At 40.5% G+C, this 15,343-nt stretch overlaps 1 protein-coding gene across 4 annotated transcripts in view; it reads left to right on the top strand.

The window, feature by feature from the left end:
- The first annotated feature begins 416 nt into the window (after positions 1-416).
- Positions 417-15,343, top strand: part of unc5a (unc-5 netrin receptor A) — a 150,256-nt gene continuing 135,329 nt past the window's right edge. For 2 of the 4 annotated variants that reach the window (XM_084942772.1, XM_084942759.1), the window contains exon 1: positions 417-1,031. In XM_084942772.1, the coding sequence (XP_084798898.1) occupies positions 938-1,031 (94 nt within the window). In that variant the 5' untranslated portion in view covers positions 417-937. The remainder of the gene's footprint in view (positions 1,032-15,343) is intronic. The other 2 variants (XM_084942764.1, XM_084942782.1) reach the window with 2 other exon arrangements.

The raw sequence follows: 15,343 nt of genomic DNA, 5'->3' as shown, positions 1-15,343 counted from the left end.
GGTGTACACTCTCACGGGAGTGCTAATCCTCGTGCTTCTTCGCCCATGTTTGTCCATCACTGATGCACACGCAGACGCACACGGACAAACCAGAGGCATATTTAACAGAACCTCAACGACATGCAGATGTGATTTGTGTGAATCTGTATGCAAAGCACTCATGTGATTCCTATCCTGCATAGCTGAATGTCATATCCATCATTTTCATGTAAGGCAGAAGATGTGGGAAAAAAAAGAAGAAGAAAAAACAAATTACGTGGATTTGAATGAAATCATTTCCATTTTTATGCGCATTTTTCCAGCGTGTGGTTAGTTTTGCGTATTATAAGATATGTAAATGTTTGTCTAAGAGAAAGCAGTAGGGCGCGCTCAGGGCGCTCCGATCCCAGCGTGCAGGCAAAATCCGTTCCTGGTTTTGCGCCTCCGTCCATCGCAGTTTATACCTTCCCCTGACTCTAAGCACTTCAGCATTGCTGTGCAAGCAGATGTTCTTTCTCCGATGCCAGTTCTCTCCCTTTTCGCGTTTGGAGAAGGTATTCTTTCGCGCGAAGGCTGCAAAGTGAGAAGAAAAAAAGCACAGAAACACCCTCCCCTCCTCGGCTCCGAGACGGAGGGAGAGTTGTGAACGGATAGCTGCTTTTGGAGAAATACAGTAGACTACAGTAAGACCCGCGGAGGCGAGAGCGAGGCAGCAGTTTATTTACCACACCTGTGATGCGTTGTTCTGAGCAACGAAGACGCACGACAGGGATACTGATGGCCACGCTACGGCAGGAGGATATGTGCTGAGGAAAGGACTTGGGCGTGAGGGGAAAAAACAGAACAGGCGTGAAGTGCTACAGAGGACACTCTCCGGACCTTTAAAAAGCCCAGTGTGCCCGTGTTTCGTCTCTGCCGTTTTGTAAAACTTAGGTGATAGAAAAAAAACCCCACGAAGATGCCCTTACTTCTGGGCCCCTTTGTCCGCTGTAGGCTCAGCGCCACGCTCCTTGCGCTCTGGCTCGTCCTCTCTGGCTTCACCTGCACTGGTGGTGAGTTGGGCTGCAATTAAACTGTTTCTGCTTTTTATTTGTATTTTATTTAATTCATTTTACTGGTAAACAGTTTGTGTTGTGTGTTGTAAAACCTAGAAGGCTTGCACGTGACAAGTTGTTTGCTGGTGTTTTCGTCGAAATTCCGGTGCGCACGTTGTTGGCGGTCGTTATTATTCCCTAATTTGCTAGCACCAGCACTCGTCAATTAGCCTACACCTTCAAGGTTACGGGGGTGAGGGGGTTCAGACGTGACTACCAAGGTTAAAACTTACAGACAAATGCCAAATAACCTCGTCCAGCTTTCTTCTTCTTCTTCTTTTTTAAAATTCGAAGCAGCAACGAGAAGTTTATGGCACGCGTTTTTATTCCTGCTGTCGTGTAACTTGGGGCTAACACCTGCCTGAGAGAGGGGGAAATCAGAACTATAATAAAAAAGATGATTGGGGCAGACACGGGGCCCGCGGACAATAAAAGCTAGTGCCCGGTAACGTCGCGCTCCTTTCCTCCTGCCACATAAACAACCTTCAGTAACGCCACCCTCGTGAATGTCTTATTAAATCTCCGAGCTGTGTGTGTGTGTGTGGGGGGGGGGGGGGGGGACAGAGCGCACAGAGCACACCGTAGTGTAGTCACAGCCTCTCCGGCTGGCTGCAGACAGCAACGTTTCTCTCCGGCCAGGAGTCATTCCTGCTGCATTTGCAGTATGCTGACAGCTTTACTGAGTTGGTAGACGACCTACTCGCACTGATGAGTTAGATTTTATGATGTAGCTTGGCCAGACGTTCCCCGATTGCATGCAAATGTACTAAACAATCATCAACAAGCGAGGTGGACTAAAGCACCGAGGATGGAAGTTTCTCACAGCAGCAAAAATCCTTTTTCGAAAAATTAGCTATAAGATACTCTTACTCTTTTAATATTGATTTTTTTTTTTTTTTTAAGGAAAAATGTTCTCATGATCACAACCAGCTGTGCAAATGCCTCTTTCATTTTTGGACAAATCCAACTCAACCGAGTGCTGTTCACTGACCCCTAATATTCACCATGGTGCACAATCAAACCAGCCATCTAACGTCCACATTAGTTATTCAGCCAATGCAGTCAATTTCACTGTTGCTCATAACACATTATTTCACAGTTCAGCACTTGGACTGTTTAAAGCACTTTATTTAAACATTCCCTCTGATGCTAAATATCACCCTGACTGTGCCACACAGCTGGAAGCTGCTGGTGAGTATCCAAAACCCAAGAGTTTCCACACACCATTTGCCTCGCGCTCGTATTCAAACTGTTAACCTTGCTTTGGACGGAAGGCAAAACATGTTAAAGTTGCAGTATTTGTGTCTTCTGCTTCAGGACACCGAGATGATGAATTCAGCGGGCTTTTTTTTTTTCCTCCCTTGCATTAATTAGGGTATAATTATGAATATATTAGGATTAAATAAACAGTCATGCTCGAGGGACCTCCATATATCAAGCTAAGTAAGTAGCAGTGTGCTGGCATTTACAAGTCAGTTTGTGATTCATGTTGGAAGTGATGGGGTTCCTGGGTGGCGTGGTGGTTCAGAGGCTTAGCGCCATTGCCTCGCAGCAAACTGTTTTGGTGTGGAGGTTGCGTGTTTCTGCCGTGTTCATTTGGTTTCCTGTGCGTGCCCTGGTTTCCTCCCACAATCCAAAGACCGGCGGTTGTAGGTCGATTTTCAAGACTCTAAATTCCCAAAGGTGTTTGCAGTTTCTTTGTTCGCTCGGTGATGGACTGGAGCTCTAACCGGGGTGTTTCCCTGCCTGTCACTCACTACTTTCTGGATAAGGCTCACAGCTTTCTCATGACCCCTGAAGAGAATATATTATGTATAGAGGGAGATGGATGTGGGGTTAATTGTGAAATTTCTTCTCACTTCCCCGTTCTTCTGTCTTTCTTTTATATCACATTTCCTTCCAGACCGCTCCTCTCCATGTTTCAGTCTTGTCACTACATCAGGTCAGTACAGGCAGCCCTCCAGGCACCTATCACAGCTTAGTGGCCACTTTTTTTTTTTTTTTTTAAGGCTAAAGTGAGATCCAGAAATGAATCGGAAGGTAATTTGGAAGCCAATTCTTTCGACATCAGGACTGGGACAGACTCGGCCGAGTTCAGTCGAGCTGTCCTCTGTAGCGAGGCAAAGAGCTGACTAGGCATTCGTCAGTATCAAAACCGGCTTGTCTTTTTTGCAGGGAAACATAACTCACTCAGTAATAAAGGTAGGCCTGTCAATCTAAGTTTGAGCTAGCTGAGCACTTTCCCTTTCACTGTGTTGTGAGTGATCTGACGGGCCGGACAGAGGGGGTAGGTACGCTTTCAGCCTCAGGAACAAAGAACCGTTCTGATTTGCCAGTTTGTGTGTGTATGTGCGTGCGTGTGTGTGCACAGCACTCGATGTTTTCAGTATGCAAGGTGCGTGTGTGTTGTTTTTGTGTATGTGGGAGGGTGTTTCCACAAGGATTTGCATACATGCATTTCTGCTCTGTGTGTGTGTGTGTGTGTGTGTGTCTCTAAGGTGGATGCCTCCAGATTAGTCCAATTCCTGTTCCTTCTGTTTTTTACCCTGTATTCAAACTTTGGTCTGTTGCCTGTTATTAATGTCCTGTTAGTTCCTGCATGCAGCAAGAATCAGAATTATTTGTTTGTTTTTCATCTGCGCAGTGAGAACGTTGCCAAGCGATAGTTGTCTGGTTCAGCGAGGGAGCATGGGATTTGGTATCAAGCACCTTCCTAGTTGTGCGAACAGTCACCTCAGAGCAATTTCCACGGGGTGTAAACCATGTGCTGATGCAAGGGGATGGCCATTAAACGACAACAACCACAAGTCTGTTGCATAATACAGCAGTTTGTGAGTCCCCGTTTCTTAGTACAGTATTGTAAGGGATTCTCTTGCCAGATGTCTCTCATCATTCTAATGTGAATCATCCCAGAGTTGTCTTTCTCACAGCCAGTTTTGTCTCTCCTCATTGACTCACTAAAGAATGCGATAAGGAGAGCGGAAGCAGAAATTAACATAATTTATTGGGGGAAATTGCCTTCTGGTCAGAGGAATTTAAAACCACTTCGTTTTTGTCCCGTAGCTAATGCATGGCAAATGATCGCCATGTATTTGCAGGGATATGGTCTTTTACGGGGAAGCGATAATTTACAACCAGAAAGAGTTTTCGTTCCCTGCAGTCGTGGGAGATGAATACAAATGACACAGACAAAGGGGGGAGACTTGAACAGTGGTGGGAGGGAAATTTTTGTTTAAAATTATTTTCTCAACTGCTGATACACGGTAAATTAGCATGATGTACAGATGCAGAACATATCAAGCGAGGAGGCAATTACACAAAAGGAACGGTAAGGAATTAAAACGAATTCTCTCTTGAGGAGTACACACGCGTGCGATGAATTTAGCTCGCAAAATTTGAATTGGATGATATCAAAATGACGGAGCGAGCTGGATTGCTTGTTTCTGAGAACGAACGGATCAAATGTATTGCGTTATTACTCACTTTTAATCATTTGTTTGCACGGCAGAAACGGATGAAATGAGTTAATCCCTTTCCTGTCCAAGTCCCACAAAAGTCGTTTTCTCAGTTTGAGTTACCGTGATTAATGAAGGCTGAGATAATAGTTCAGAATGAATGAATAAAAGGTAAACAGTGCACGTCAACAAGGGTCAGCTTTGAACAGCGGAGGAGCACGCTCCATTTGGTGACAAATTCCCAAGCGCCTTATCTTTCAACAGGCTGTGTCCCTACACTTATCATTTGCAAATGGCTATCTTGAGGAGTAAAGGAAGGACACATGGAGGATGAACCTGACAGAGGGGGAGGAGTTTGGGTTTATTTTCTGCAGTCTGTGCAGAGGCCCAGTGAAGGCACTACATCTCTGTCAAACTCTGCCCTTTTGTTTCAATTACCCCATTTCTATGATTCAGGTCTATGCGAGAGCACTTAGGGGTTGAAGTTGGGCTTTTTCCCCCCTTGAAACTTAGCACGCCATAGTTAGTATCTGTGGTTTTCTATCTAGGTAGCATAAAACTGACCTTTCACCCCTGATGTGGAATGAGATTACCCTGTGTCCTCAATGGAAACCTGGACAATAATTCACAGAAGGTCATAGCATCTGACAGTGTACTGTATCAGCAGTTTGTAGAGTGCGCTCAGTTTCTACTGTTGTTTCTCCTGCTAATTGTCCTGTAACAGCAGTCTATGGGGGCAGAAATTGCCTCTTTATTAAGAACCAGCCAACATTTTGGCAGATTTGATAACCCCTTGTTATGTTTTATTGCTAGAAGAATTTGTGGTAATTTCCATGGGAAGAAAACCACGGTGGTCGAAATCTGTGGGCTACATCTGCCAGTCATCAGTTAATTTCCTGTGGTTACCACTCCCATATCCTTTAACATCAGTGATTCTAACTTTGCACCCATCAGTTTTGTGGTGTTTTGCCAGTGTCAACGTTTGAGCACCGCCTCTGAGGTTGGTGGAAATGAGTGCAGCTGGTGCTTTGCTGGTGGAAAAGGTTAAGAGGTTGTTAAGTTGAATCCCGGGTCTTTCCCTGGATGTTCTAATCAAATGTTATTTTCCCTGGAACTTTTGTCTCTCACTTCCTGCATCATGAGGAGGAAGGAGATGTAAAGCAGAGCTTTAACCTTTGATGCTGATCTGTTCTTTTGCTGTTTATAAAAAATAAAATAAAAATGTGAAGACCCGTGAATATTTATATCCCAGAAATTATTCACAGTACGACATTTTTAGTGCTGCCAGTGTATTCTGTAGTTGCATTCTCCAGAGTTTCTTGACCATGACTTTGGTGACTTTTATTTAACCAGACAACAGATGGGGCCATCCAGAGCTGTGCACCCTTACTGCAAATCTGCAGTAAGAAAAATTAAATGTGAGTAGAACATGAGTACCGCTGAGGCTCTTCTATCCACACTGATTTGACTGACCCCCGTTTAGGCATCGTCAGAAGCAGCTGTGTCCCAGTCAGCAGCACAGAGGAGCTCTGAGCAGAGCTCTTGGACAATCTTCACCGGCCTGATTTACAGCAAGAATTTACAGTAATAGTAAAATTCAGAAAAATGGTTTTCATGTAGCCTCAGCGTGAGGAAATCAAATAGTTTTTATGTATTTATAGTAACACTAGGAGGCTTGATCATCACGGATACCATTAATAATCGGAGAACAACAACAGATTTGTGTGATTTTTAAACAGCTGTCTGTGGAGAATACACTTCATTACTATTAGCGGGAAAATAAATGTAGGGGTACCAACGTGACGCCTCGGAGTCTGTGTGGGCGGGTGTGAGTGATACATGGAAAAACCCATCTGAAAACACTCTCTTTGGGGATTGGCCTTGAGATGCAATCTTGTGTGATAAGGCTTTCCTGTATTTGTTTTTACTATACATGATGTACTGTCTGGTTGCTAACACTGCACAGTGAGAATAGCAGTGTGTTAGGAGACGTTTTCAGGTCTTTCCTGTTCTCCGGGTGATCAATACTCTTCTCCAAATGGTTAATTGGCCATCAGTCACTGTCAGAGGAAGTGCGTAGAAACCCAGAGGTGTCTTGGTGCAGCTCATAATAAGAGCCTGTCCAGTCCTCTGGGTCCTCTCTTGGCCTTTACTTCAGGCCAGGTGGTGGCTGGGGAAAGCAGATCTGAATGCAATATGGAGAGCTGTAGATTAATAGTTTCTTACTAAGGCCACCAGGGAGCGATGTGAAAGCCACTTCCACTTCATCACACAGTTGACTGGATGGAAAGAGTGTAAAGCTTGCAGTAGGAAAGGAAGCTTAAAGCAGTGTGAAGGTCATTTGACGTGGTCACACGTTGAAAAGGTTTGACCAGATTTGATCAAATTTATTGTGTAAATGTTTCATTTTTTTCAAATTCTCTGTTCTGTGTGGCAGATACAGTCGTATGCACGTTTGTGGCAACCCAGGGAAATTACATGTTTCGGTGTTTGTTGTTGGGTTTTTTGATTTGTTTTGAACGGAACTAAAGGAAATCTGTGCTGCAACAGTGTAATAAAAAATTTGCACTTTGCACTTCTTCAAATGTTGCTGTTATTATTTAATGAACTATAAAAATAATAATTGGGTTTGGGTAGCCTTGTACCTGTGAAGTCACAGAATTTCATTAAGCTCTTTAAGTCTTAAAGGCTTTAATTGACTCAGTAGGACTCATTAGAAATAATAGCTGATGGTAACATTGAACAATGACGGGTTCCTCCAAGCAAATGCTGTGCATCTAAAAGCTACTAAAGGTTTAGGGGGGGGGGAGTGTTATTTGGTCCAAAAACAGCATCTATTAAATAAAAAAAACTTTCAAGTAAAACTGAACCTTTGCAGGAAAGGCCTCCAACCATATTACAATATTTGTCAGTTTTTCATACAATCTGACACGACCCACATAAGTGTTACTGAAATAATGTTAAAGAGTGTTTGTGCCTTGTGCAGTTGCATTATAAAAAAAAAACATAATTTAAGTAGTTAATTTACTACTTGCTTTCCAAAGGAACATTTCTTCTTAAGTTCAATTAAAATGTACCAATTTTACTTTGGTTTAGTTGGTTTAAAAATGAATTTACTCAAAAGATTATGAAAAGCTGAGTTTTGTGGGGGGTTTTTTTTTTTTCCCTAATTAGAAGAACTTGAAGGTGGTGTGTTGTCAGAAGGCAAAGGTCCACGTTTTGGCATGTTTCCCATGCCCCATTGCTCTTTACACTAGACAGCAACTAGAACACAGCTGTAATTAAGATTTGAATATCAGCTCTGAACATGAACATTAGCTTGAAGTGATTAATTCATTGCCATAGGAGTGTAGTAATGGTGGCCTTTATTTGTAGCTAAAACTTAACACTATTCTCTGCTAAAAAGAACAGAAATCTCAGCATAAGCAAGTTCATTTCAGCACTAGTATAAATTAAGTTGCACTGTTTAATCTGAGTAATGACATTGTTTGCATTTCCAAGGTGCCTTGTTAGGGCCCAGAAAAAAAATATCTGGTTGGGGTTAAAATGGCTCTTTTTTTCTTTCTTTTAAAAAATGATTTCACATATTAAATAGCTCAATTTTCTATGTAATCACGGTGAGGAATTCCTATACGTTTATTCACATTACTGCTAGAGGCCACATTTTTAAAAAATGTAACTGCTTGCACAAATGCCAATAGGGCTGTTCTTTTTTTGCTGAAAGGCTGTCTAGCACAAGCAGAAAAGGCTCCTATGGAAAAGCATACAACCTTATGACTAAAGGCAGAATGTTAAGTATACAAAGTAACATATGGAAAAGCCAGCGTTGCTTTAGAAACATGTTCTGCGAACAGATGGAGTTGAAATGGAGATCTTTGGCCACAGTTACCAAAGGTACGTTTGAAGAACAAAGGAGCAGTAATTGATGAGAACAACATTAACGACAGAAATGTACATTTTCTGCGTTTGTGTTGTGTGGCTGTCAGATACTGCATGGAGGGAAGAATGTATTCAACTAAACATCAGAATATTCTGCATGTACAATGTAAATAGACTTACCCAATTCTAAATACCCAATTTGTTACCAAAACTAAATACTGATATATTTAAGCGTAAACTACTTTATCAAAAAGTTGTCTTAAATCACTGACATGGTGGTAGCAGACTGTTTATTTAAAATGTTAACATTATATTGGCAGTAAATGGGGTGAAATGTTACGGTTGTTGCCGAGTAGCCTGCTAATCTTATGCTAACGTTACTACTTAGCATAAAGTTAGCTACAGTACGTTAGCTTAAACATTTATGTAACCCCCGCTATTGCAAAGTGTAGCTATGTCTTAAAAAATGGTAATGTTTATTAATGTTAGACAAGGTCAATAATTTGATGTTTTGCACGTTAAACTGAAACTTACTAAACTTGAATTCTTCAAACAGATCTCAATGTCGCTCTTTTAGGTGCTTTGCTAAATTAGAAGCATTTCCTTCCTTGTTCTGCAAAGCTTGATAGCATTTTTTACATATTGTGTTTTGTAAAATTAGTCATCACCCCTTGGTCACTCGCCAAGTCGTGATAACTGCAAACTGCTTCAATACCCAACCCTTACTACCTTTCTTATCAATGAGTTGGGGCGGAGTTATCATGGAGGTAAGCACCAGTTGCCATATTTCATTTGCTGTGCTTGTGGGGATTCTTCAGTATGTAAGGATAAACTATAATACTTTATTGTTTTCAGAATTTTGGTATCAAAAGGGTATCACAAGAATTGGATGTAGTGAGATCCCAAGATGCGAGAAACTTCTATAGTCAAGAAGCAGAAAATAAAACTAGACTGGCTTCTACAAGAGGAAATAACTTAAAAGCAGTTTTTAAAATTCACCATAAACTATATAAAAAAACCCAAACTGAAGCTTTTGGAATAGTTCTCACAGTCCCCTAGCCTGAACAGGAGAGATTAAAAAAACACTATGTGCATGTTAGGCAGCCAAAAATCTTTCTGATATTTATTTTAATCAGCTCTGGATTATTATGGCGTCTGAAGTTTCACACATGCACACATTGCTCTTTAATGTCTTGTGTTAAAAGCTGCCCTTTTCACTTAAATTATTATTGAAAAAAACAAATAAACTATAAGATTTAAATTCCATAGGAAATTGTGTATTTTTTTTCGTGTCTGTTCCATTGCTATTTGTGAATTTTCAGCAGCTTCCTCTTAATTATGCAAGATAACACTTTAAGCTCACTTCACACCTACAGCCAAATGTATAGCTCATTGTTATGCTTTCCCCCATTTAGCATGGCATGTAAAAGACATAATTAGAAATCACCTAAGGCTACCCAGACAGCCCTGCTGGCGCTTGATTGACAAGGGTATCTGAGGGAGGTCTGGCTCAGCCTGAGCCAGAATTTGTCATCTTGAAGTGATTTTGTTGACAAGACAGGAGGCACAGTGACCTTTCCTAATTATATGTATGTGTCCAGGCACCAATGCCTCAGGCAAGCAATTCAACTGAGTCAACAGTGCGCTGACTTTGGGCACACATTCAGGCCCAGACAGCATGTTGTGTAGTAAGGTTACGCTTTACTGGACTTAGCAGTAAACTTGTTAATAATTCAGCATTGATATGACATTACAAATGTCACTTGTGTCATTTTCTGGGGGTTCTTACATTGCTTATAGAAACGTAAAGAAACAAACACAAGGATAAGGTCAGATCCCCTCATTTTTGTTGCCTTCCCCCTTACACTTGTACCTGAAAAATCATTCTGATGTTACTCTTTGCAAGTTGAGCCCCACAAAACATGAACCATTTATTATCCACCCTAAAAGCGTAGCAGCGAGCGAACAACCTCTCTGATCTATGTAGGTCCCCCTATTTTTTTTTTCTTTTTTTCCAAACAAACCATTTCCCGACGTGAAATGAGGTCTGAACATTACAGATTCAAAGCTTAAAGCTAAGCAGCAGATTTTCTTGGCAAGGCCATCAGGAATGCTAGGCTCACGGAAAACACATTCAACTCCTCACTCCAATAGAATTAATCATAACAACACAGCTTCCATTGAGGCTAGATGCGTCCTTTTTACAGCACGTATTGCACTTGATTACGGCTTCTGTGGATTAAAATGTCCGCTGACAAGGCATTCACGTCGAATCAAAGTGTGGTTTTGGGTTTTTTGGGGTTTTTTCCGCACCTGGAGTTTCTTGTCACTGACACTTGAATTTCAAAAACTGAATACAGAGCAGCTCTCCTCCGGCATTGTTGTTAATTGCCGACTGTTTTCCAGTCTTGTGTGTCAGGCAGAGTGGATGCTGAAGGTTTAGTAGTGTTAGTCAAGTAGGCTCTTATAATGTAAAGTAATCATTTAGGGTTGGCATGACATTGATGCCGTGCTGCATGGTGTTATGGTAAAACATGTCAGACTGAGAACTTTACAGAAAAAACTGTATTTTAAGAATATTGGGTCACTTCATCAATTCAGTATCTTGTAATGAATTTGAATTTTGAATTGGAGCACTCTGTGGTCATCACCTACTGGTACCATTAAAATAAGAGATTAATGGATGATCAGGCAATGGTTTTTCTGTTCAGTGGAGTCCCGTGTAAAGCAGCTTTTTATATTAAAAGCTTACACGGTACAAACCCTTGTAATCATGTGAAGTTCTCGTCTCCTTATGGCGTTTGGTTGGCTACATTTGCTCAATTATTGGGCTACTGTAAGCACTATTTACTTTATCACTGCGTGCCCGTATTGGATTTTTCTCAGCTACAAGTTGGCAGGCAATTAGATCCAATATCTCTTGGAAAGAACATCTAACTACAATCCATGTTAAAAACTGACACTGGTAAATGTTTGATCAAGCCTAAGGAAACAAGTGCTAAATTAAAAAAAGAGAGAAAAAGGTCTTGAAATTAAACACTGCTCTGAGAATTACTGGTATGCCCAGATTCCCAGTGGCTACCTGCAAATATATAATGTTGCCCATGTAGCAATATAACATTTTCTGGGAAAAAACAAAACACTGAAAACACCTCAATATGTGGATGCTGGTAAAGGAATGGACACAAATCGAACGATCACAAACACAATGTGAAGCACATGCTCTTTCAATTAGACAGGCAACTAAAAGAAAAACAGCTCAGGGCTGTTCACTCACACCTATCTCCCATCCATTATCATTCTTTGCTCCCACCCAAAGCTGTCTTTGCACCTCACCCCTCCCCAAACACACTTCAGTGGCACACCTATTGAGGTCTCATTATGTTACTAATAGAGGCATCAGTAGGATGTTTGAGAGAAGTTGTAAAAGTGCAATAAACTAAACTAAACGGGTATTGTTTAGTTTGTCTTTGTTTGGGTGGGGATTGTAATCCTTGCCTATTAATGGGGCTGTCTTCTGCAGTGGAAGGAGTTTCAAAATGTAAGGCTGTAAATGTTGCCATACAGATTCAATATGTGGTGATAGAAGCTTTTGTTCAGTAGGTTTATGTACCTTTGTTTGGCTCACAGGTTGCCAGTTAAGTCCAACTGTTGCTGTCAGTTTGGGAACTACTGTATATGTTGACATAAGCATTACATTTTCATGTGGGCGGATTTATTGAAATTGGGTTCTCCAGCCTCCTTTGTCAAAGACAGCATGATCTCACCATACAGCCTCCACTCCAGCCTAACAGATGCTACTTTAGCTTAATTGGACACTGAATAATGTGTATTTTCTAGTATGCTTTTTATGGACTTGAAAGTGCTTTTACAGATTATTGATTGTAATTTTGCCGTTGCTTCTTTTGGGCACTGCTGGCACTGTTCAACACATTTAGTCAAAACAACAAAGCTCGGTTCAGTTTGCTCATTTAATTAATTTGCCTACATGGAGTTGAGGCGGGAAGACATCTGGTGACCAATAAACAAGGATATGCAAAGTTATTTGTTGTATGGGGCTGTCATTTAATGAATGTGAGTTGGTGTCCAATTTTATGGGTTGATTGAATGTATGCTGGCCTCTGATCAAGCTCGGCTTGTACGATGTTGTTAACAGCTTCTCTAATGACTTCATCCAGCCTTTATTTATGTGCCACAGTAGCAAATTTTCCCTCCTAATTCAGAACATCTCATCACTCATAAGCAGAAGACACTTTAGAGTCTTATTCATCTTAGTTATCCAAGATTTGACAATCTAATTGGAGATGACAAGTCAGTTGGGAACATAACAGTTCTGAAGCACAGTGATTTTTTTTTTTTTTTTTTTTTTTTTTTTGAGAAGGGGCTTGTGCAGCTGGTTTTAAAAGCCTAAATTTCCACCTATTTCTGGCTTGCTCAGGCATGTAAACACACAGGAATTGGTCACAAAATGTTGCCAAATGTCTTATATATGTTTAAAGTGCCGTGCAGTAGGGCTGCACACTTATGCCCAAAATTACAATAAGAATTATTTTCATTAATACTCAACTCAGTTTTATTTACATAGCACCACATCACAGCAGCAGCCACCTCAAGGCACATTTTATTATAAGATAAAGATCCTACAATAATACATAGAAAACCCCAATAATAAGACCCTATGCCCTATGAACAAGCACTTGGCAACAGCAGGAAGGAAAAACTCCCTTTTAACTGGAAGAAACCTCCGGAGGGGCCCAAAAGCTGAAGGCTTTTAAACACTCTAGGAATCTCAAATAAGCCTGCAGTCCAAGAGCAAAGATGATATGATACTTTGAGGTCTTTAAAATAAGAAGAGGGAAATTAATTATTGAAGAATACTAAAGAAGAGACAAATTTTACATTTGATTTTGGAGGCAATAAAGAGAAGCTAATGTGGGACAAATATACCCTCTCTTTCCTGTCCCTGTCAGTACTCTCACTGCAGCATTCTGGATAAACTGAAGGTTTTTCAGGGAGATTTTAGAATGACCTCATAATAATGAATTAAAGTAGTTGAGGTTAGAAGTAAAAAATCCATGAACTAGTTTTTCAGCATCACTCTGAGATGTGATGTTTCTATTTTTAGAGATATTGTGCAAATCCAAGAAAGCAGTCCTACATATTTGTTTATGATGCATATTGAAGGACACATCCTGGTCAAAGAATCCAAGGTTCTTCAGCGTTACTAGAGGCTAAGTTAACCCTCTCAGGCTCAAATTAAGTTTTTGTTGCTAATGCACAAAAGAATACCTGCAGTGGTACTTCTTAGTAAAAAAAAACTCATAGAATATGTATGTGGGGTAATCAGGTTGTTAGCTTTTACTTGTTGCAAATCTGCAACGCCTGCCTTAAGAGGGTTAATGGCATTACCTAGATATTGAGGTCACAATTATTTGTCAGTTATTTATTGATTTAAGTGACAGAAAATGTGTTTTTTGTTCTGTCGCATTAACAGAACACTGCTTTCACATCTGTGCGCAAAATAGGTCCTTCCAGTTCACCTAAAGTGAATAACAATTAAATAATTCTTATTAATAATGAATATGGTGTATCTCTTAAAAAAAAATGAACACAAAAAGAAATCAACAGGGTGCTACATTTTCCTTTTAAGTTGTTACATTTCTGTTAATCAGTCTTTAGAAATTAATCTTTGCAGACAAATAATAGAAAGTCCTTCATTCATTTCACCTGCACGATGGATATGAATAAAACGGCGTGCTTGACAGCTGTGAGGTCCCTCTACATGTCCCCTACAGCGTTTTGCATACAGCACTGATATTGCCACTTTCGAAAAAATAACAGCATGAGGGGATAACAAAGCTTTTGTCCCGCACGTTGACCATTTTCCTGAAACATTTATTACTCACTGGGAGTAGTGGACTGATTTCAGGTGGATACGGTGACATGCTTTTATGGATGTCTGAATTGACGCTGGATGGATTTACATTGTTTTTGTTTGTTTGTGTGTTTTGTGGCCTCATGCATTCATCATACTGCAGTTTGTGGAGAGGTTTTCCGGTGGTTTAATAACTTAGTTGTGTTGCTTTGTGGTGCAGACACAACTCTGCAGCTCTTTGCATATCATTTTATTCTTGATTAACATCCCTTCTGCTAATTCCAAAGTCTTTCCAAACAGCGGATGCTGATCTGCTTCGAGGGACAAGCTTTTCACCTCCTGCTTGTGTCAGACATTTGATTTTTGTTGTCTTTTAACTTAGTGTTACTTGTCTAGACTAGTCCAGGAAATTTCAAGCAGCATAGTGCAGGGAACAGCTGTGACTGGCACATGTAGGCATGTGGTCAGGCACTGATTGTGGAGCACTTGATTTGCTTCTGCTTTGCATTTTAATTGATGGAGGATGTATTTTAAATATCCTGTAAAGTTCATTTTATTGTGCAGACCTGCTGTACAGTATTGTGAATAAAAATGTCTGTGAAATGTAAAAATAATCATAAGTAATGTAATGCTGAGTTATGATCTGTTTCCTGTAGCTATTTTGATTGTGTCACTATGGAGTGAAATCTATGAAATCCAGGCTCCTGATCTTGTCAGGTTAACCATGTGCCTGCATTGTACACAAGAAAATTTTCATTTAAAAATCTAGAGTAACGACGTTTTATGACTCAGACAGTTTGGAGGTTGAATTTCAGAGTTTCAATTTCAAAAGTCTTCCTTTGTGTCAGCAAGAAAACACCGGCCCTACTCTGTATTGTTAGAAGCCACAACAAGTGAGTAACACAGAAGTCCTTCATCTGTACTGAAGTGTTTCACAGAATTTCACGGACAATTTCTTAGACTTCAAAAAATTCCCAGTGTTGTAGTTATAAACCTTCCAGACTGAGAGCTGCAGTCTTCATAGATTCCTTTTGGTTTCAGAGCTTCCAACGGGACCTTTA

This window comes from Perissodus microlepis, chromosome 2 (assembly GCF_051167445.1).
Source record: "Perissodus microlepis isolate ML-2025 ecotype Zambia chromosome 2, ASM5116744v1, whole genome shotgun sequence".
Classification (NCBI taxonomy): domain Eukaryota; kingdom Metazoa; phylum Chordata; class Actinopteri; order Cichliformes; family Cichlidae; genus Perissodus; species Perissodus microlepis.
This window is presented reverse-complemented; position numbering and strand designations above follow the sequence as displayed.